The sequence below is a fragment of the Ylistrum balloti genome, unplaced genomic scaffold (assembly GCF_031769215.1).
Source record: "Ylistrum balloti isolate Yb309-2 unplaced genomic scaffold, AGI_CSIRO_Ybal_v1 Utg369830, whole genome shotgun sequence".
NCBI lineage: Eukaryota > Metazoa > Mollusca > Bivalvia > Pectinida > Pectinidae > Ylistrum > Ylistrum balloti.
The window spans coordinates 2093754-2118561 of NW_026781993.1; the positions used below are offsets into that span (position 1 = coordinate 2093754).

Sequence of the window (24808 nt, forward strand, 5' to 3'; positions counted from 1 at the left end):
GAGGGGTTTACACTGCCGGTAATGTATATTTCTCCCCGAGGGGTATACACTGCCGGTAACGTGTATTTCTCCCCGAGGGGTATACACAGCCGGTAATGTATATTTCTCCCCGAGGGGTATACACTGCCGGTAATGTATATTTCTCCCCGAGGGGTATTCACACCCGGTAATGTATATTTCTCCCCCAGGGGTATACACTGCCGGAAACGTATATTTTTCCCCGAGGGGTTTACACTGCCGGTAACGTATATTTCTCCCCGAGGGTATACACTGCCGGTAATGTATATTTCTCCCCGAGGGGTATACACTGCCGGTAATGTATATTTCTCCTCGGAGTTTGTTTTAATCTGCCATGTTTTAAATCATTCGGATAGAAGGTACAGACTATGTACACGTACATCCAGTACTGTATTCTGTGAATTTATTGGATTTCCGGGCGTGCACCTGCGCATCTGACGGAAGTGCACTGCCACAAATATATTAGTATCCCGGTTTTCCGGCTACCCCTAGATAGCTAAATGAAAAGACTGTGTGCGTGTCATGAAATGATAGGCCATGTGATGTTATACTTTTTTGATTAAAAAAGCTACATTGAGAGCCCCCTGCATGTACCGGCATTTCTCTCTCTCTCTTTTTAAAATTAGGACATCAAAGTTACCACGGAAGCGAGTTTGTTTGTATATACTTCATCAAGATAATTCACTCAATGTGTGTCTTTGTAATAATATACACCCATACTCTGAAACCTAGAGGTTTCGCTACTTTGTCTCGGTCGGAACGAAAGCATATTCAGATGTAAGCAGGCGGGTCATTGTTTTTAACACACCCTTTAATTTTGATAAAACCACTAGCACCTTAAAAGTTATGTGGCAACAACCAATCATGGGACTCTCATTGTAAAAGCTTGTTCATAGATAACTGAAAACATATACATGTATGTACACAACATATTGACGTGTTCCTCTTTATTTTAAAAGTTTTCACGAATCTCTCTTATTTTAAGTCACTTATCGGTTCAAATATTCACGCTATGTTTACATTTTTTCTAGATATGGAAGAGATGCATCGCATATACAAAAGGTGTACGTTTCCTGGTCAAATCATTTTTTCATTGTGCATCTTCTAGAGTTATCGTTCTTAGAGTACCTTGCTCTTCCGTTGCGGTGGCGCTTGTGTTAGTTTACATCCGGAAAGGTACACGTTGAACGGAAACCAGTGTCATGTCACGTCAAAACAACATCAAATTAATTTTATAGTAACTGAAATATGTCCCAGTCAAATTGAAATTATTATAAGCAATCCTAACAAGGTTAGTAGACCATAAGCAAAGATGACAGCCGGAGGGGACATAGGGGTCGGTTCCAGACACCCTGTGAAGATTTTCGCCAATATTTTCATTTCGTTTATTGGCGCTGGTGTTCTCGGACTGCCTTTCGCTTTTAAGGAGGTAGGTAACTATGTATAGCTACTATGTCTAGGTTTTCTGTTCATATTATGTAATGCCAACAAAATCCTCTTATTGTATCTAGACGGACAGTTCAGGTCCTACAGGTCAGAACCACCAGGTATGAAAAAATTCTTTTCCGTTTCCATGCATCACAGGTGTGAAACAGCCTTTCGAATGACATTCGACAGTTCGAGGCCTTCCCTGTCTTTCGTAGAATGTTGAACACCGAGGAGGGCTCGTTTTATGGATATAGTATTTGTATTTGATTGTCTGTGATTGTATGTCATGTACATTTGTCCTAGACCTAAATTGCTGTCTTCAAAATGAAAATTTGATGTCATTATTCACAAGTGGTCTGAAAAGATTAGTGAGGCCAATCAACTTGTTTTGTTTTGAAATGAACCCAAGATTTCTGCGTATGTTAACGTTGTGGGAATAATTGTTTGATTCACTGTATCCATGGTGTATGCGGGTCTACCACTTTTAGGCAATTTCATACTTACTCTAGGTTTTCTCCATCCTTTAGAAAATCTTTGTCACAGTTCTTTGGCTCGAGTGTATAGCAAACTTCAACACTTTCATAGCCAGGGCTATAATTAGTTAAAACACAAAAATGGCACAAATATATCAAAAGTGTGGTAATCTCTTTTAAGATTCATCCTTGGGATTCATTTATATAGGACGTTTGACAATGTTCCTAGTAGGAATACCTTGTCAGGCCTTATTAACTCTATTATGGAAATAAAGTAAGGTGGACCTACATCCTCTCCTGTTATCTCACACATGGCATGGCTGTACTGACTGGGTAGAAAACTTGGTAAAGCCACACTGACTTTAAAAGAAAGTGCAACAACTTTCAAAGAGTTTGGACACAATCAGTAGATGTGCTGATTAGATAAATTGTTCACGATCAGAAAACTTTTACAGAGTATAATCAAGACCAGGATATACAAAATACTCTTGAACACAATTCATTAAGGGACAGCTTGAAATTGATTTATAATATGTAAATTGATTAAAGATTTTAATGAAACAATAATATTGGTATTGTTTAAAATTTTCACTGCAGTATGCACAGCAGGTTACTAGGCAATATTGAAATGAGCTATAGCCACTAAATATGTAGAAAGCCTTCGTCACATGACGTCATACATGAGTATTTCAAAATGACTGGTCAACTGAAGTGGACTGACAGAATTGGTCTTGTAAAAAAATAATAATTTTGGATATATAGCGAGTGTAATGAGAATATTGTTGCATTTCTAGGATGTTGTGCGTGAATATGGAAATGCATGCAATCATATTTTCATGCGAGACATCATCTATTGCCAGGGTTGTTTATTATGAACTAAAGTGATTGTGGAAATGATTCTTTTGGATATGTTCTATGGTAATGTAACAAATAGTTTTATGCTCCACAGATATATAGCTGTTACTGAGGTCATTACTAATATCAATGTTCAGTGATAAGATTCAAACCTTGGAGCTCTGGTGTATGATTACCAGTCTTACACTCAACTGATCAAGATAAAGAGAAGTTTTCTCTAGCTGAGCAGCGTATTGTGGCTACTGTTCACCAATGTTACAACATTAAACATGTAATATTTGCCTTCTTTTTCAGGCTGGCATCTTAGAAGGGGTCTTTGTGATGACCACTGTTGGAGTGCTGAGGTAATATTGCCATGTTCTTTACATCAAATATATTTTGTTAAGTCTGTGTGATGGTTAAGAGTATTTACAAAAAAGTCTGTATTTAGCATTGCACACAATTGTATATAACAAAACAACAATAGCACTGTGTTAGTTGCTATGCTTGTGTTTACAAACATATGGTAAAAACAATCTCAGCATTTAGATATCAGAATTAGGAGACACAGGTAAATTCATTCAAATTCATAGTTATGAAGATTTTCATAATTATCAAGTATAAACATTTTGCTACTCTTAGTAATGATGATGATGATGATAATGAATGTTTTAGTGTAAAGGCTATGATGCTGATTGTGGACTGTAAGTACAAGCTTCTACAAGACAAAAAAGTGGAAGAACATCGTGACAGCAAGCACAGAAAATACAAAGAAAAGGAAGTGAATGATGATGGACTGGCAGAAAAAGTGGAAATTGTCAACCTACTGAGTGGAGATCAAGAGATACTACCACAGGTACTGTATAAGCTCGTTAATCCCAGGTAGTCTATTGTTTTTTAATATTTGTATGGGAAATAATTCTTGTGATATGAGATATACTGAAAATGAACATTGTTCATATTTGTATCATTAACAAATTTACATAGTTATACATTGATAATATAAAAAATGTGCTAAATTTTGTTAATTTGATAATGAGATCATTATATTGTTCAAATCGTATTAGACTTAAGATGAAAAGTGCAGTGCTGCATGGTTTTAAACAGATGACCATGTATTGAGCATGCATATTGCATCAAAACAATGTAGCAAATATATTACATACATTTGTATTAAATTTTAAGGAAAGAAAACTAACTTTATGAATTCTGTGTGGCTTCATTTTGTTGACATGATAATAGTTTGTTTCAATGTAAATTTGTTGTACAGACTACAGAATACAAGCCAGAAATGTCTTATGGTGATGTAGGTAAGGATACTCTATTTTTAATCATAGACATAGTTGTTATCAGAATGTAATTTTATAAATATTACAATAAAAATCTCGCCTACATTTGAAATGAAAACATACTTCATGCTGTTTTTGCATGTATGTCATAATTTTTTTCTATGTATACAAGGACAAAGATTTGTGAGATAAATGGTAAGGATTTCAGGAAATAGAAGTAGTTTCTAGTTTGTGAACTTCCAAATCTTCAGTTTTAAGTTTATGTTGTGATTTATCTTCAAAAGCCATTGTAAAATTTTGAGAATGTCAGCTTACTTTTAACAAATTTATTAAGTTTTACATATATCTATCACTTGTATTTGTTTCAGGATATTATGCCCTTGGACATACAGGAAGGGTTCTTGTTGATGTAGCCATTCTAGTTTCTCAGACTGGTAGGTTCAGAGATTGTCAGGTGAAGAAGTTAACATAAATTTAACATTAATATTTACTTGGATATTTTTATCTTTACTTCCTGTTATTTATACTTCTACAATTTGTTGAAAACGTTTTCATTAAATGTTGACATATTTTTGAGAAATGTCTTGTATCACATTGAAAAAGCTCCTTTTACAAAGGCAAGGGAATTTTTAAGTGAAAAATAGGTGGTGAAATTGTCCCTCCAAAACTCTGGTCATTTGTTTGAGATTTTAATGTTTGAACATGTAACAGTAATTTATGATCATTCCAAACTATGATTTTTTTGTCTCTGAAACTATTTGTAAATCAGAACTTAAGATATTTAAGTAAATTTGCTTCAAAGAGATATACAAAATACAATGAAATAAGCATGGCAAATCCAAATGGTACATGTAGGCATCCATGGTACAGCTGAAGTATTTGTATGCTGAGAACTGTATACAGAATTATTTTAAACATCAGTGGAATATTTGATATGAATATTAGATAGTTCATCATGATTGGGAAAAATATGAAATAAACTGTAATCCATTGTATGTGGTTAGATGTCTTCAGCATCATTGCCCATGCAGAGATAGGATTTACTTCTTATCTGTTCTTTACCTACTTTAATGTGAAGACCTCTGTAGAAGATTATTGGGTCTGTTGTCTGCCTTTCAGAATGTTTTTTTTTTCATTGTTTCAGGCTTCTGCTGTGCATATTTGATCTTCATCACAGAAAATTTATCTGACTACATGCGACACATGAGACTGTAAGTTGTGCAGGGATTAACAAAGATTAACGGTCATACATTAAGTATACTTGTTTTGTGTGCATTTTACATAAAAACTAGACAAACTGAGTTATTTTGTCAACTTATGGTAGACCTTGATAACATAACTTGTGTATGAAGCACAATGTTACCAACAGTAATGCAAGGATCATGAAACTTTGTGTGTACTTTGCTTACACTAAGGGGATGTGCAATGAACCATATTCAGGACCATAGACTCCTCAATTACAGAGTTATTGCCCTTTGTTAAATTTTCGTGTCTGTTACACAACTTATGAATACATGCATTTAAATAAGGAAATGAAACTTGAAGTTACATTGAAAATACTAAGTACCAAATTTGGGACCCTTGACCCCTCAGTTATAGAGTTATTGCCCTTTGTTAAAAATATATTGTCTAGAGCATATCTTTCTTGTCTTTAAGGTAGGATAATAAAACTGGTGTGTACATTGATCATACAAAGACAATGTGCAGTGTACCAGTGACAGGGCCCACAACCTCTTGTCATTTCCCATTTGAAGTATCATCTGGGTCCTAGTGTTTTTAGAGATGCTTGTTTATTTCCAATATCTGGTTCTGAGTATTGTTAAATTATTTATCCTGTTTATTTTTAGTGTCCACAGGTCACAGGCTCCTATTATTTATTTATAGTATCCATTCGCTCCTATTAAAATGATCTATCTTTATTTATAATTATCTGTGTCTATTTTTAGTATCCACTGGCTCTTGGTGTTGTTACCACCTCTTTGTCTCATGACATTCATCAGGCACTTGGGTAGTTTAGCCATCACCAGGTAAGCAACCTAAGTAACATATGATGTATATCACAAAGCTGCATGTAGTCTTATCAGGTGGTTTTTTTTTATAAAGTTTGCCACTTGTGTATTCAAAACCACCCTAAAATGTATCTATACTTTCGTCTCACCCTGTAAATGTTACTACCTCCTACTGGTATGTTTGTTGGTGTCTGTCTATGCAAATATGACTACCCCCTATGTTGCTGTTTTCCTGTTCCGCTCTAAACATGACTACCCTATTTGTCACTGTTTGCCATTCACTCTGCAAACATGACTACCCTCTTTGTCACTGTTTGCCATTCACTCTGTAAACATTACTACCCTCTTTGTCACTATTTGCCATTCCCTCTGTAAACATGACTACTCTCTTTGTCACTGTTTGCCATTCCCTCTGTAAACATGACTACTCTCTTTGTCACTGTTTGCCATTCCCTCTGTAAACATGACTACTCTCTTTGTCACTGTTTGCCATTCCTACTGTAAACATGACTACCCTTTTTGTCACTGTTTGCCATTCCCTCTGTAGATATGACTACCCTCTTTGTCACTGTTTGCCATTCCCTCTGTAAACATGACTACCCTCTTTGTCACTGTTTGCCATTCCCTCTGTAAACATGACTACCCTCTTTGTCACTGTTTGCCATTCCCTCTGTAGGTATGACTACCTTTATGTTTCTGTTACCTTGCTTTGTGTTAACATGGATCTCTCCTGTTTTTATTCACGGTGCTCTGGGTAAACATGATGAACCCTTAAATTCCACTTTGCCTCACCCCTGTAAATGTGGCAGATCCTAAGGTTGTGTTTCCTCACCCCCTGTCAGTCTAAAGTAAATTCACATTTACTTTTGCCTTTGGCCTGTAAACAGCCCTATATTTCCCTTCACTTCACCCTCTGTAAAATTGATGAACCTACCAATGTTTCTGTTAGCATGGCCACCTAATATCATGACATCCCTCTAAATTTTCCTTCATCTTTCCCTAGATAGATATGACAAATATTCTTGTTTTTTTATTTTAGTCTTTAAGTATTTCTATTTGACTTCGCCCCAGTAACATGAAAAAGTGCTTTATTTCTTTTGGATTACAGTAAAAACTTATTTTTACTTCACAGAGAAACATTCCCAATGGAAAAACTAAGAAATTTATTTTGAGATTTTTTTTTTCTGTCAGAAGGAAGTTTAAAGAAAATATATAAAGATAATAATAGTGATTGACACAGCATTATAGCTTTTTATATCCCTGAATGACTGCAGTGTCTGTTTTAATTCTATAATTTCCCTGCCTTACTGAGAACTATAACTGGTAAACACAGCATCTATCCCATAAAGTGATGTAAACTTAATTGGTTCTGGTTTTTTTTCAGTTTGATGGCCCAGTGTTCTAACCTTCTTGCCTTTGCTGTTGTTATATGGTTTGATTTTGATCATATCCACAAAATAGAGTGAGTATTTATATAACTTGGTGTTTGTATGTGGATTGCTAAGTTTGTTAAAAGGAAGAGGTATCATTCTATAACTTTAAAAATAATATTTCTTCATTTGATTGATTTGGCACAGTTGATTCAATGGAAGCAGTTCCTTTAGAATGGAATCTTGGTTGAGTTAAGATATCTTTAACTCCAAAAGACGATTAGGTCTGACTTTCATGTTACAATACCTGTTTTTTTCGCCAAAATTCAAATTCTGATACTGAATATTAAAGACACACATTTGATATGACTTAATTTTAATTTGTTCTAACTTAAAACATGTATTTGTAGATGCCAAGTTATGTGTCTGACTGCTTCAATTTTTTTTTTTATTTTGAAATGTGTGTATTTGAATTCTGATGTGGTAATGATCAGTGTTGTGTGAGTTTAGAGAATTTTCCTTTCTCAGTAGAAAGAAATTAGATATGTCTATGTAATGCTGTATAAATGATGTTGTTTGTACTTTTGTTGAACATGATCTTTTCTGTCCATATTCCTCTGTACTTATAACTTACCCAGAGACGAGTAAACTGTGTGCATGCTATAGATAATTAAACATTAGTCATTGTAACTAGGATGATAACTAAGATTTAGCACACCTAGACTCACTTATCTATCTAAATTTGTTAATTTGTCTTTTAACTGTTACATCAGTATGTAATTGACATATCATACATGATGAAGTTGTGTCTTCCATAATAGAATATTTTTTATCTAAATTTGTTATTTTTTCTTTTAACTGTTTTATGTGGTATGTTAACATAGAGAATATTGACATAAAGTATGACATTGTGTCTTCAGTAATAGCATACTTACATCTCTGCATTTTTCCTTAAACTGTTATAAACATTGTGTTAACTTGAAGAGTATCATAAGCACTATCAATTATACTGGCCTGCTTGATATTCAATACGCCTCATACATTCTAACTTAAAATGGTAATATTTCTCATACACGTGCCTCATGTTCTCTTAATGTTTTTGTTTTACTTATGAAAATCGCTTGCATGCCTGCTTTGAATTTTGGAAATTAATGTTGTGTTTTTTTGTTTGTTTAGGCGTGGGTAAGTTACTTCAAGGTTTTTAAAAATTTCTCTTGGTTTATTGGGTCTGGTTGTAAGGAATCATATGTAGAATTAGGGATAAAATGATTTATAAAGTACATCTCTCTTAAGGTGATGTAACTGGATTTACCTAGAAGAACACCAGATGTCAATTGTTTCACTACATTAATATAAGAATACAGACAAAGTTGTGAAAATAATTGATTTATTAATTTTCAATAGACTACTGAAAATGCCTTTAATTTATCAGATGTTGTTTTCAAATATAGCACACAGATAATTTCTCTACACAATTCCAAAGCCACATTATTGATAATACATTATGTAAATGTTAAATTATTATAAAGAATGTTATTTTTCTGTAATAAATCTTTTAACACCTCAGAATTAAGAAGAAAATGAATGATATGGATTATGAACACGACTACAATCAAATATAGCAGTATCTACTGAACTCAGTGATGTTAAGATATAGACACCTGCAATCTCATACTTCTGTCTTGTAAAGACAGTGTAGGCTATCTGTCACTGTAAACCACTTTTATCTCAGTAGTCACCAATATCTACACCTCATACAATGAGATACTTCATCAAATAGTCAAAAAACATACTAGGCCTCCTGCAGTAGAAGATCATCTACGTAAGGGACTACTTATATTTGATAATCTCCCTTGATGTTTGGTGTCTAATGAACCAGTTTAAAAAGGCTAGTTTAGAAAGACTTTTCCAGATATCCTGAACATGGTCCTTTTAAGGAAGTTTTGATCGATCCAGAATATCAAACAATGTGATAAAACAATTGGTTATTTTCTCTTAGTTAAAAATGTGATGGACATTGTATGAAATAAATTTGGTTGACAGTAAATATCCTGCTTGATTATTTTCAGTTATTTTAGCTTTGCCTACTTGCTTATGTATCATTCTGTTACCTTTATTTTCATTTCTTTCTACAATTTTGTAACTACATGTATATTTATCCCAGCTGCAATGTATTGTATAAAACTTAGTGTTTTTTAAATCTTTCTTGCCAGCTTTTGTCTCTATCGCTTTTACACTCTAAGAAAAGAAAATTTGTCATTGCACACAGAAACTAGTTATATTAGTATATATCTAGTATCAATAGTGGTAATGATTGTATCATAAAAAATGGAGGTCAATTTAATTACATCAAATTACAGTTAATGTAGGAAAAGTTGTACATATGCTAATTAGTGTAGAACAAATTTATCTCAAAGCAAAGCAAGGTAAAGTTGTATGTATCATTATTGATAAAGAATGAATTTATCATAATCTCACAGGTCACCAGTTAGGTACAATAATGAATGGAAAACACATATAAAAATCACAGCAAACCAAGGTGAAGTTGAACGTATGTTAGTTACTAAAGAACAAATTTATCATCAATCACAAGCATGAAAAAGTAGAGTCACATTGGTCTGTTAAGTAATTAAGACACTATGTAAATGATGAATAAGTTACATTAAAAGTTTACCCACGTCTTTAAAGTATTCATGGACAGAAACACCACACAACTTTACATTATGTAACCTAGATATCAATGTAAGGATAGAAAGCATTCCTTTTTATCCAATTAATGACCTTGACCCAATTTGAACATTACATAACTCAAACTTTTGATTAAGAAAAATTGAAAGATGCATGGGTTCTTGTTTTCAGAATGGATTGGATCACTGCATAAAACATTCATTGGTTTTTATAATCTTAAATATGAAAAATATGCAGTAGTTATTATAAATATTCCAAAGATATGAGATTGGTTAACTAGTAATCATCAATAGACTTTCTGTCTCCTGAATATATACTTAATTTGCTCTATGTATTGCTTTATGATGTTCTACAAGTCATTATCTTTTCCTTTTCTGAGATCACAGTCATATAATGTACTCTACAGTCTCCTGTTGAGTCAGCTTGCAACATCTGTTAGTGGTATAAACAGTAGTTAGATATTTTAGCCTGAGACTAAAGTGCTGAGGCGATAATGAATAAAACCTTGGACCTGAAGTTATAACTTTATTGGAAAAATCATTAACTGTGTTATTGAGATACCCTAGTTACTGAAGGTCTGAGTGAGTAAATCATCCCTTTATCTTCATAGTGATTGAGTTAAGACGATTAGATTAAAATAACCAAACTCTCAAGCTGAAGATTTATGTAGAATTTTCATTGATTTTTCATTCAGCTGGTTGTGTGTGTCAGTATAACAGCTGTCCTATTACCGGTTTCTTTGCCTACATGTATCAGCTGGTTGTGTGTCAGTATAAAAGTTGTCCTATAACCTGTTTCTTTGCCTTCACGTATCTGTTGGTTGTGTGTGTCAGTATAAAAGCTGTCCTATAACCTGTTTCTTTGCCTACATGTATCTGCTGTTTGTGTGTGTCAGTATAACAGCTGTCCTATTACCTGTTTCTTTGCCTACATATATATGCTGGTTGTGTGTATAAAAGCTGTCCTATTACCTGTTCCTTTGCCTACATGTTTCTGTTTGTGTGTGTCAGTATAACAGCTGTCCTAATACCTGTTTCTTTGCCTACATATATATGCTGGTTGTGTGTATAAAAGCTGTCCTATTACCTGTTCCTTTGCCTACATGTTTCTGCTGGTTGTGTGTCAGTATAAAAGCTGTCCTAATACCTGTTTCTTTGCCTACATGTATCTACTGGTTGTGTGTCAGTATAACAGCTGTCCTATTACCTTTTCGTTTGCCTACACGTATCTGTTGGTTGTGTGTATAAAAGCTGCCCTATTACCTGTTTCTTTGCCTACATGTATCAGCTGGTTGTGTGTCAGTATAAAAGCTGTCCTATAACCTGTTTCTTTGCCTTCACGTATCTGTTGGTTGTGTGTGTCAGTATAAAAGCTGTCCTATAACCTGTTTCTTTGCCTTCACGTATCTGTTGGTTGTGTGTGTCAGTATAAAAGCTGTCCTATAACCTGTTTCTTTACCTACATATATCTGCTGGTTGTGTGTGTCAGTATAAAAGCTGTCCTATTACCTGTTCCTTTGCCTACATGTATCTGCTGGTTGTGTGTATATCAGCTGTCCTATTACCTGTTCCTTTGCCTACATGTTTCTGCTGGTTGTGTGTCAGTATAACAGCTGTCCTTTTACCTGTTTCTTTGCCTACATGTATCTGCTGGTTGTGTGTCAGTATAAAAGCTGTCCTAATACCTGTTCCTTTGCCTACATATATCTGCTGGTTGTGTGTCTGTATAAAAGTTGTCCTATTACCTGTTTCTTTGCCTACACATATCAGCTGGTTGTGTGTCTGTATAAAAGCTGCCCTATTACCTGTTTCTTTGCCTACATGTATCTGCTGGTTGTGTGTGTCAGTATAAAAGCTGCCCTATTACCTGTTTCTTTGCCTACATGTATCTGCTGGTTGTGTGTGTCAGTATAAAAGCTGCCCTATTACCTGTTTCTTTGCCTACATGTATCTGCTGGTTGTGTGTGTCAGTATAAAAGCTGCCCTATTAGCTGTTTCTTTGCCTACATGTATCAGTTGGTTGTGTGTGTCAGTATATAAGCTGCCCTATTACCTGTTTCTTTGCCTTCATGTATCAGCTGGTTGTGTTTCAGTATAAAAGCTGCCCTATTACCAGATCGTTTCCTTGCTTGTTATTGTAATACTAAATACACTTCCTGCTATCATATTTATCTCTTACAATTGACTTTAGTTGCGTTTCAGTAAGTATGTTGTTTTCCACCAGCCTGTTCCTATGTTTAGATGCAAAGCCTTGGTTATTGATGCAAAAAAGATGTTTTCTTAAGATAACATTTTTTTTTGATGGAGAAATCACCACAGATGTTGTAATTGGTATTAAATTATACTAGGATATTAGGCTCAGAAGAAAAAGCTAAGATATTTTTGTTTCTTATAGGATCCATCCAAAGAAAATGTCCCTCAACGGGTTGCCTTTTTTCCTGGCCATTTCAATATATTGTTACGAAGTAAGTATTGCTGTTTAAACAGATCAGGACAGTTTTTACTCGCTTGGTAGATGTTTTCATGAAAATGTTACCTTGATTTTAACCTGTCGATAATTAGGATTCTGCATCTGCCCTTTAATAGTCAGGTTGTCAATCTGTCTGTCTGTTTGTCTCTTTCAGGTTTTTTTTCAGCACAATATTTAAAAATTGGGACCAATTGCATTCAATCTTATCCAATTGTTTCTTTGAAGAAATTGCTTATGAGGGAGTCATTTCAGGTCCTGAGGCCAAAGGTCAAAGTCACTTACTATTTATAGAAAATTGGTTTCTGCAGGGTATTTTCAGTTCTATCTGGCTGATTACATTCAGATGTTCTCCATTGCTTCCCGACAGAAAGTGCTAATTGTTTTTCATGTTCAGAAGTCAAAGGTCAAAGTCACCATTACTATGAATACAAATGGGAATATACATTTGTACAGAAAAACTATATCTTATCTTGATGTTACTGATAAACATTTTCTTATGACACGATGAGAAGTCAAGCAACCCCAGGTCAATGTCATCAGGTCAAAGTCAAGGTCTAATTCGAAATATTCTACATGTATATATAATTTCCTATGGCTTTATGAAGTAAAGTTTACCAGGGTCAAAGTTGAAAATCAGATTTTGAACTTGCTACAATGGTATTATAAAGCAATGTTGACCAGGGTTTAAAGAGAAGTTGCCAGACTACAGGTCAAGGTCATTAGGTCAAATGTCAAGGTCACATTTTGAATACCAATAAATCTTTTGTTTGGAAATTTAAAGTAAAATTTACTTTAAGACGAGAAATTGCCTGAATAGGGGTCAAGGTCCCAAGGTTGTATACATTTTTTCAAATTGCCTTGAAATGTCTTAAGAATGTATTGAAAATAATTTGTATTTTGCATGATAAGTGATAAACAGTAAATTCTTTTTCAGTGTTAACCTGCCAGTTAGGCTCATGTGTTGAGTCAAACACATTGAGGGACCCTTTCTAATCTGTCACTTTTCTAGTTTTATATTTAAAACAATCTGGTTTGGAAAAAAAAGTATATGAGTATGCCAAGTTAAAATTTTATAGTTCAAGAAAGGAAAATACAGTGTCACTCAGGATTTAACATATCCCTGCAGCTAAGTGGAGGTTTACTGGAATCATCTCGTCTGGATGTCTGGATGTCATTCCCAATTCTTGACTAAATTTAGACTGAACTATTGAGCCCCCCCCCTCCCCAAATGACCACTTTTGATGTTCATTTAAATCATTCTGCAAAACATATATAACATATGTGGACAAAGCAGTACTGTGAATATATCTGACATAGCATTACCAGGAAGGTGTCTGACAACTTATCTTTAACCATCAGTAACCTGTTAACCATTCTCTGTTTTAGGGGGCTGGTATGATTTTATCATTAGAAAGTTCTTTAGCAGAAGATGTAAGACATCTATTTAAAAAGTGAGTATGTGATATTGATATTAGTAAAGTTATGATGAAGTAGTAGCTAGAAGTAAAATACTGTAAAATCAATGATTTTATGGGGAGTTTATTTTCATCTGTTTTGTGGGTACATCATATCAACAAATTCATTTGTACATGAACTGTTAAGATTAAGTAGATTTCTTGAGTTATATTTTTGCAAGAAATCAAATGTCCATATAAAAGTTTATTTTTGAAAACCCAGGAAAATTGAACACCATGAAAATATATGATATTACAGTATATGAGTTTCCTTATGAAGAAAACTTTAATATAGGTTTGACTTTGAATCTAATTTGTTAACAATAACATTTGAAATAAGCTTGACCACAGATAGATCTACTGGTTTAAATTTAGCCACACTTTAACAATAAAATCAAGGGTAAACATTCCACATGAGGAGAAAATTCTCCAAGAGCTGAAATATTATATACATGTTGTAGTTCATGTGCTGTCTTTAAGGAGCCCTTAGTAGTCCTCTGAAAATAAATGAGTAAAAAAGCAGAAACAATGTAACTCTGGAAGTCAGGTCTACTGTGCTGGTACATGTAGCCGACATGTTTCAGCCTGATAGGACTACTTCAGCAAACATGATATACATCTGAAGAGAAGTGACAATGAGGGTTCATTTGATAATAGATTACAACATCATTCATAGGTTACCAAGGAAACAGCTAAGAAACAAAAGATAAATTTCTGATGTACTGATACGAACCTGGGCTCAGAAGTTGTGGCACTAATCCTGTTTCACTTAAAACACCATAACCATGTCAAACAAAATCAGAGTTACATTGATGCTGTATTTTGTTGACTGTTGTTGCTTTGTACTAAGTTTCTTTCAATCTGTTTGACTTGTAGATTAATTCATGTCAGCCATTATTTTTGGTGTCCTTTGTTTACAGGTATTTTATTAGTACAATGGTTATTGTAACGAGCATGTATATATCTTTCGGAGCCTGTGGATATCTTGTAAGTTCTTACTTTCCTTCGGAAAATATGATAAATACACTAGTAGTTAACAGTAAGTTTATTGGGGTTAACGCCAGTATTTTATATAAAAAAAAAAAAAATTGAAATGAATATAGATACCATTGACTATTGATAAAACACGAGAAAGAGGCTGACAAATCACAGATGTCATTATTAAGACAAACACATGTAATGATCAAGTCTAAACGGATTTAGGTTTTGATAGTTTATTGTTGGATGTACCCGAAGTATTTGTATGAGGACAATATTAATCAACATTTATGTCTTCTATTGAGAATTTAAGATTATGTGCCTATTATCAGAAAAAATGTTTTCTTTGGTTTAGGGACATTGTTATCTCTAACCAGTCCAGGACAATATGATAATGAGTCCTATTGTATTGTTTTCAGTCTTTTGGTAAAGAAACCAATGAAATAATTACATTGAACCTTCCAAAAGGTATGTATGATAACAAGTGCTCTCTCTTGATACTTTTTATTTATGATTCTATTCATATTACATCATGATTTCAATAATTCTTTGTTATTTTAGATTTTTAAATCACAAAATAGATTTTTTAAGCAGGCCTACTGGAATATTGATTTACTCTATTGGGTCTATTGAAGTTCTATTGGATAAATAGAATTAAAAGTTATTAATTTTTTTCAACAAAATAAAATTGATACCCATGTATTATCATTCTTTTGTTGAAAAAATGAAAATCAATGTTTATGTAATACGAAAATAGAATCTACTTCCCAATCCAAACTACCATGTAAGTATGTATAAGTAAGATGTTTATTGTAGGAGATTCTGTAGACAATTAAATCTACCTTGTAAGTATTATGTATAATTTCGGGTTTGTTTTGGTTGTAGGAGATTCTATAGACTTTGCGATGATTGTCAAGTCATGTCTGTGCCTTGCTTTATTCTTTACTTATCCAGGTAAGTCTTTACAATAATATTTCATTTAGACAATTCTAAGAACTAGCTTTTCCTCAAAAGCCATAAAGGCCAATTACAATGAACCTGTAATAATCCAGACACTGATAATCTGGATATCTCAAAATCAGAATAGAAATGTTAGGAAATTGATTTCCCAACCCTTTCTATTCATCAGTCCAAAAAGTCCAATTCCAATCTGCAAAGACTTTTCAAGAAAAAAATGGACATTTCTTAATGATATTCCAGATATAATCCAAACATATTTGTTGGTCAGCGAGCAAAATTTTTAGGTGTCATAGGTGACCTATTGTGATTACCTTCATCTGGCGTCATGCTTCATGCATTATATAGTACCCATCCCTCAGGGGCCTGAGGGGCGGGGCCAAAAGAGGTCAAATTGCCTTAAATTTCAAAAATCTTCTCAACACCCAGATACGATAGAATCAAATACTCTTCACGGATGGAAGCATCTTAAGGTGCTTAACCAAATTTATGAATTTCATGGCCCCAGGGTCTCACAATTCCCTGTACTATCATTTATAAAGGAAAAATAGATTTTTGATCTTAATTTTTTAATTTCCATTGAAAATATTTCTAACTTGGTTAGAATTATGAGTGAATGATGACGGCTTGATGGTATGCCCATATTGATCCTCTGGGCTGATGGGCAAGGTTTGAAGGGATTAGATTGACTCAAATTTAAAAAATCTTCATCTCAACACCCAGATATGGTAGAATGAAATGCTCTTCATACCAGTATACAGGAACATCTTAGGTGCCTACCAAAATTCTAAATTTCATGGCCTTAGGGTCTCATATTTCTCTGTCGGGAGGGGTAAAGTTTACTACATAGAAAAAAAAAAATTTTTGAGCATAATTTGTTTACTTTCTATTGGAAATATATTCAACTTGGTTAGAATTATGAGTGTAGGAAGAAGGTTTGATGGTAGGCCCATATTAATCCTGACTGACACCAAGGGGCTAATGAACTCCTACACTACTTGTCACCGGAACTTCATTCTTGGTATAGGGGTTCAGTTTGGTAAGGTGATGTGTCAGTGTGAGACTAATTTGATAAATGGTCGTTTATAATAGAGTGAACATTTTTCAAGCAGTGTGAACATCCAACTAAATACTGATGTATTAATGGTTTAATCATCTACCAAATATCTATTGTTATATTATAAAGGGACGTAACTCTGTATGACAGGCCATATGTCCAAGCTCTGCAGTTTTTTAATCAGCCAATTGTAGAGAGGAACAGAATGTCTGCACTGTTAAGGGTATATCATACAGATCTTGATATTGATCTGTCAGATCATAATCAATAGATTCAAAATTGCGAGATTTTGATACCTTGGCATATATACTACATCAGAATTTTGCAGAAGCAAATCTCCGTAAAGATTATACTAATGATATTATATACCATATACATATTTTTGACATAACTAGATGTGAGGTTTCACAATATTTTGAATATTTATTTCAGTGATGATGTTCCCAGTGATGAAGATTCTTGAAGGTTACTTATTTGTTGATGGAGAATCACAGATATGGAAGGGAGTAAGTATGATCTTTATCAGTGAATCGTTAATAAAATGTTGTACTGAAGACAAGAACCAAAACACTTTATATTGTTAAACAGAAATAGGAAGTAGACATCTCTCACTTACATCTTGACCTCTCTCTGTAATACAACAAATAGACGTCTTTCACTGAACACCACACAGGTACAGGAAGTAAACCTCTCTCACAAAACACCACACAAATACGGGAAGTAAACCTCTCTCACCAAACACCACACAAATACAGGAAGTAAACCTCTCTCACCAAACACCACACAAATACAGGAAATAAACCTCTCTCACCAAATACCACACAAATACAGGAAGTAAACCTCTCTCACCAAACACCACACACATACAGGAAGTAAACCTCTCTCATCAAACAACACACAAATACAGGAAGTGAACCTCTCTCACCAAACAACACACAAATACAGGAAGTAAACCTCTCTCACCAAACAACACACAAATACAGGAAGTAAACCTCTCTCACCAAACACCACACAAATACAGGAAGTGAACCTCTCTCACCAAACAACACACAAATACAGGAAGTTAACCTCTCTCATTAAATACCACACAAATATAGGAAGTTAACCTCTCTCAACCAAACAACACACAAATTTAGGAAATAAACCTCTCTCACCAACACCACACAAATACAGGAAGTGAACCTCTCTCACCAAACAACACACAAATACAGGAAATAAACCTCTCTCACCAACACCACACAAATACAGAAAGTAAACCTCTCTCACCAAACAACACACAAATACAGGTAGTAAACCTCTCTCACCAAACAACACACAAATACAGGAAATAAATCTCTCTTACTAAACACCACACATGTACAGGAAGTAAACCGCTCTCATTAGATACCACACAAATACAGGAAGTGAACCTTTCTCAGTTAACACCTCACAAATACAGACAGTAAACCTCTCTCAGTAAACATTTCACAAATACAGAAAGCAAACCTCTCTCACCAAACACCACACAGGTTCAGGAAGTGAACCTCTCTCACCAAACAGCATACAAATACTTGAAATAAACTTCTCACACACAGATACAAGAATGCTTATCTGTCACTAATTTTATGAACAATCCAGAATGAAATTATAAATTTTCAGAAATTGTTAAAATAAGCTATATTGATGTTGCACAAACTTGTATCAGATCATGTATGTTGATATAATATGTAATAACAACATGGCTTTTCTTGTTTGACAGAATGCACTTCGTCTGTTCATGGTATTGGTAACTGGTTTAACGGTGCTACTTATCCCAAACTTTGCCAATTTGATGGCGCTGGTCGGCGCAACTTGTTGTACCCTTTTAGCCTTTATCTTGCCTGGCTTGTTCCATATGTCCATCCACAAAGGGTAGGTAGTCCCTAATTATCTCCAGGGCTTTATACATAGTAAAATATATGTACTGTATGTCTCTTCACTAAGGGTAGGTATTCCCAGGCTATCAACAGGTCTTTATACATAGTAAAATATATGCACTGTATGTCTCTTCACTAAGGGTAGGTATTCCCAGGCTATCAACAGGTCTTTATACATAGTAAAATATATGCACTGTATGTCTCTTCACTAAGGGTAGGTATTCCCAGGCAGTCAACAGGTCTTAATACACAGCAAAACATACTTACTATAGGTTTATCGTCATAAGGTAGGTATTCCCAGGCTGTCAACAGGTCTTTATACACAGCAAAACATACTTACTATAGGTTTATCATCATAAGGTAGGTATTCCTAGGCTGTCAACAGGTCTTTATACATAGTAAAACATATGCACTGTATGTCTCTTCACTAAGGGTAGGTATTCCCAGGATGTCAACAGGTCTTTATACACAGCAAAACATACTTACTATAGGTTTATCATCATAAGGTAGGTATTCCCAGGCTGTCAACAGGTCTTTATACATTGTAAAACATATGTACTGTATGTCTCTTCACTAAGGGTAGGTATTCCCAAGCTATCAACAGGTCTTTATATATAGTAAAATATATGTACTGTATGTCTCTTCACTAAGGGTAGGTATTCCCAGGCAGTCAACAGGTCTTTATACATAGTAAAACATATGTACTGTATGTCTCTTCACTAAGGGTAGGTATTCCCAGGCTGTCAACAGGTCTTTATATATTTATGTCTATCCTCTAAAGGAAGGTAGCCCTAGACTATCACGAGGGTTGTTTTATACAGTAAAACATATGTACTGTATGTCTATCTTTTAAGATTAAGATTTTAGGATAGATAGTTTGACAGTGAACAGACCTCGATACAGAAAAATATTGTCACTCAAGAATATGCTAATCATTGATTTCAATGCTTGTTATGTAGGGTTAAGTGTGCATTAAAACATATATGTAGAATGAGTGTACATTGTATATCTACAAAGAATACATTGTATGTATATGTAGAATGACTAAACATTGTATGTATATGTAGAATGACTATACATTGTATGTATATGTAGAATACATGTACATTGTATGTATATGTAGAATGACTATACATTGTATATATATGTAGAATGACTTAACATTGTATGTATATGTAGAATGACTTTACATTGTATATATATGTAGAATGACTATACATTGTATGTATATGTAGAATGACTATACATTGTATGTATACGTAGAATGACTATACATTGTATGTATATGTAGAATGACTATACATTGTATATGTAGAATGACTATACATTGTATGTATATGTAGAATGACTATACATTGTGTATGTAGAATGACTATACATTGTATGTATATGTAGAATAATTATACATTGTATGTATATGTAGAATGACTATACATTGTATGTATATGTAGAATGACTATACATTGTATGTATATGTAGAATGACTATACATTGTATGTATATGTAGAATGACTATACATTGTATGTATATGTAGAATGTCTATACATTGTGTATGTAGAATGACTATACATTGTATGTATATGTAGAATGTCTATACATTGTGTATGTAGAATGACTATACATTGTATGTATATGTAGAATAATTATACATTGTATGTATATGTAGAATGACTATACATTGTATGTATATGTAGAATGATTATACATTGTATGTATATGTAGAATGACTATACATTGTATGTATATGTAGAATGACTATACATTGTATGTATATGTAGAATGACTAAACATTGTATGTATATGTAGAATGACTATACATTGTATGTATATGTAGAATACATGTACATTGTATGTATATGTAGAATGACTATACATTGTATATATATGTAGAATGACTTAACATTGTATGTATATGTAGAATGACTATACATTGTATATATATGTAGAATGACTATACATTGTATGTATATGTAGAATGACTATACATTGTATGTATATGTAGAATGACTATACATTGTATATGTAGAATGACTATACATTGTATGTATATGTAGAATGACTATACATTGTATGTATATGTAGAATGACTATACATTGTGTATGTAGAATGACTATACATTGTATGTATATGTAGAATAATTATACATTGTATGTATATGTATGACTATACATTGTATGTATATGTAGAATGACTATACATTGTATGTATATGTAGAATGACTATACATTGTATGTATATGTAGAATGACTATACATTGTATGTATATGTAGAATGTCTATACATTGTGTATGTAGAATGACTATACATTGTATGTATATGTAGAATAATTATACATTGTATGTATATGTAGAATGACTATACATTGTATGTATATGTAGAATGACTATATTGTGTATGTAGAATGACTATACATTGTATGTATATGTAGAATAATTATACATTGTATGTATATGTAGAATGACTATACATTGTATGTATATGTAGAATGACTATACATTGTATGTATATGTAGAATGATTATACATTGTATGTATATGTAGAATGACTATACATTGTATTTATATGTAGAATAATTATACATTGTATGTATATGTAGAATGACTATACATTGTATGTATATGTAGAATGACTATACATTGTATGTATATGTAGAATGACTATACATTGTATGTATATGTAGAATGACTATACATTGTATGTATATGTAGAATGGTTATACATTGTATGTATATGTAGAATGGTTATACATTGTATGTATATGTAGAATGACTATACATTGTATCTATATGTAGAATGATTATACATTGTATGTATATGTAGAATGACTTAACATTGTATGTATATGTAGAATGACTATACATTGTATGTATATGTAGAATGACTATACATTGTATATGTAGAATGACTATACATTGTATGTATATGTAGAATGACTATACATTGTATATGTAGAATGACTATACATTGTATGTATATGTAGAATGACTATAAATTGTGTATTTTTCAGGTCCTTGTCTATAAAACAGGTGGTGATTGATTGGACTCTGATATTTATTGGTGTTGTAGGGTAAGTACACTGAGCAACCACTGGATACATTCCAGATATCAGTCAGTTTAATTATTCACCTAGTACATATCATTTTCAAGCTTCAGATTGGGATCAGTGTATTTAATAGGACTTTCCAGAATATGTAGTCTGTATATTATTATACTATAGTTACTGCTTTGTTCTTCCCTCTGTTTGTCCTTTCATGCCAAGAACACAACTTTGCCCATAAAGATCATGAAACTTGGTGTATATATTTGTCATACTGACAATGTGCAATGTACCAAGTTTGTGTCCCACAATCCCTTAATTACAGAGTTATTGCTCTTTGTCAAAACTTTTGTGTCTGTGTTTCTGTTAAGCCAATATAATGAAACTTTGTAAATACATTGGTCATACTAGGAGGATGTGAAGTGTACCAAATTCAGGGCCCAAAACAGCTTTATTATAGAATGATGCCCTTTGTTAAAATTTTGTGACAATTTCAGGGAGTGTTTGTTAGTTTCACTGATACTTTTGCCTATTTAACTGATTAGCTAAAACGTTTGTAAAACACATGTTCCATTCACCAGTGAGTAAATGTTTCTGCAAGGTAACTGCTTCCTTTGTCATATCAAATATTATGCAGGTGTCATGCATCAAGAAATATCTCACACCAAAATAAGTTTAAAACAAGTTTAAAAGATGAAAATGGGAAAGGTGGTTATTAGACACAGATTGAAGCTTTAAAATCTTCACATATGTTTAGACTTGATTTGTCAACTAGCACGGCATTCCAATCTTTGACAGTTATTTGACAGAAAGACATCTTTCTGAAGTATATATTGCATTATGGTACCTGATAGGCATTGCCAAAAGAATGTCAAAGTCGTTTTGTTTATCTGTCCAGGCGATCAGTCTTGGAAATGGAAACTAATTCAAGATTGATCTTACAGTACTTAGTAATCATCTCTTGGTTTCTAATGATCTCAAACCAAGATGGTGGATCTTGGTAGTGACATTTGACCTACAGTGCAGAGTGCTCAAGACAAACCTTGCTGCTGTTCATTGTTATAGAAATTTTTTCTGCATAAACAATTGGTGCTGCCTCAGTAATACCTGTATTTTAACTTCAATATTTTGTATGTATTTGTAGCTTTTCATAGGCATTAAAGTGTATTTCTTTAAAATGTGTAACTTGTATGTTTGTACGACTCTTGTATATGTTATGTTAACAGTGATAATCTATTTGTATGACCATTGTATGTTAACATTGTTAATCTGTTTGTAGGACCATTGTATGCACGGTTGATGCACTGAAGCGTTTACAGGAGTCACACCAGTTAAATATAGAAGACTTTTCTGCATCAAACATGACGAGTACCACACTGCAGGCCATTTTCAACCCCACAACCACATCGACGCCCACACCATAATCATTTATCACACTTAGTCTTACAATATATATGTATATGTGGTTGTGTAATGAAAAAAAAGCTAAAAGTTTACAGTGTACTTAAAATGGGCAATCACAATTGTTTGTTCCAGGAACAGGTTCACAGAAATCTGAACTGATTGAATTTGATGTCTAAGTGTCCATGATTCAGCAGTTTTGTATTGAGAAGCTGTAATAAGGGTTCTCAGTTTAACACTGTATATTTCAATCTCATATTGATAAGCGGGTTCCTTTGAATCCATAATTTTAAAATGTTTGTGAAGTATTGATTATATGTACAAACATATTGAAATTTTATAGAATATTGAACTTTTTTTGAAGTTGGTGAAGAAAACATGAATCCGTCAGAGTTGCTGTGCATCATGTAGAAGGACTATCCTATTGAGATTTTATTTTTACTGGACATTTGTAATGCTTGTTATTGTTGAGTCACAAGCAACAATAAAAGGATGACATGAACTTACAGGGAAGACATAAATGGCACACAAAAATATCCAAAAGTCTGTACATGTTCAATTAAATAATCTTAAAAATGTAAACACTTTGATTAAATATATGTTTACATTTACAACGTTATACAAAATCAGTATCTGTTGTGGTAAAGTTTCAAAATTTTTGTCCTTCATTGGTAAGCGTGCTTCTTTCTTTATACAATGGGATATTGAGGTATACTCCTCTATATGATTTATCATCCGTTTCCAATGTATAATCTGAATACTGGTAGTTCTTGAAACTCTAAAATATAGAGTGCTACTTGCACTTTCTTTGTGTTGCTAATAAAGCAAATACTATGGATGCAGAAATTTATCATAGCGCTGTTTTTCCAAAATATGACAATGCCTTAAAATCTGATTGCGGCAAATTAAGTACTTTTGCAGTTGGACATCTTCAAAGGTAAAACTATATCTGTGAAATATTATTGTTTATAAAGTAAATCATTTGTTGATTTAGTTAAAAATTGTCATATGAGATTATGTAACAGATCGGGTTATAAAAAAATGTATAATATGTTGAGATTTCAGGGTGATAAATGTTTACTTATACAGAATATCGGTACTTACAAAGTCATTGTAAATTTGTTATCGTACATGCAATGACCAATACTTAAAGAGATATTTCAGATCATTATGATAAATGTGCTGTAAAGGCTCTCTGTATGAAATGTCAGATATAGTTCTAAAGCATTATCAGCCCTGTTGTATGTTAGAGGTGAATGAATATCAATTATGTGAGGGGTTTTGTAGACATAAATCATCATTTTAAGATGTTTTTATTGCAAAATTGAAAATATATATATATATTTGTTTATAAATACTAGAATTATTTATTACTCAATATTGTCGATATTACTAACTTGTACACACAAGGGTAAAAATTGTGTGTTTTGTAGACCAAATTGTATTAAG

General features: G+C 33.2%; 1 protein-coding gene across 1 annotated transcript; it reads left to right on the top strand.

Moving 5' to 3' along the window:
- The first annotated feature begins 1330 nt into the window (after positions 1-1330).
- Positions 1331-23580, top strand: LOC132545171 (uncharacterized). Its single transcript, XM_060208847.1, has 17 exons — positions 1331-1447; positions 3069-3118; positions 3429-3609; positions 4024-4063; positions 4411-4476; positions 5187-5253; positions 5989-6069; positions 7436-7513; positions 12504-12573; positions 13965-14029; positions 14953-15019; positions 15430-15478; positions 15896-15964; positions 17457-17530; positions 18763-18914; positions 21929-21988; positions 23238-23580. Exons 1-17 carry the CDS (start codon positions 1331-1333, stop codon positions 23380-23382), a joined length of 1431 nt encoding a protein of 476 aa, XP_060064830.1. The 3' UTR covers positions 23383-23580.
- Positions 23581-24808: the final 1228 nt, after the last annotated feature.

Bases quoted from the DNA above. Each gene is read 5' to 3' on its own strand.
- LOC132545171 (XM_060208847.1), top strand. From the start codon at position 1,331: ATGACAGCCGGAGGGGACATAGGGGTCGGTTCCAGACACCCTGTGAAG. The intron at 15,479-15,895 runs GTATGTATGATA...TTTTGGTTGTAG, and splicing joins TACATTGAACCTTCCAAAAG to GAGATTCTATAGACTTTGCG. The intron at 15,965-17,456 runs GTAAGTCTTTAC...TATTTATTTCAG, and splicing joins TTTATTCTTTACTTATCCAG to TGATGATGTTCCCAGTGATG.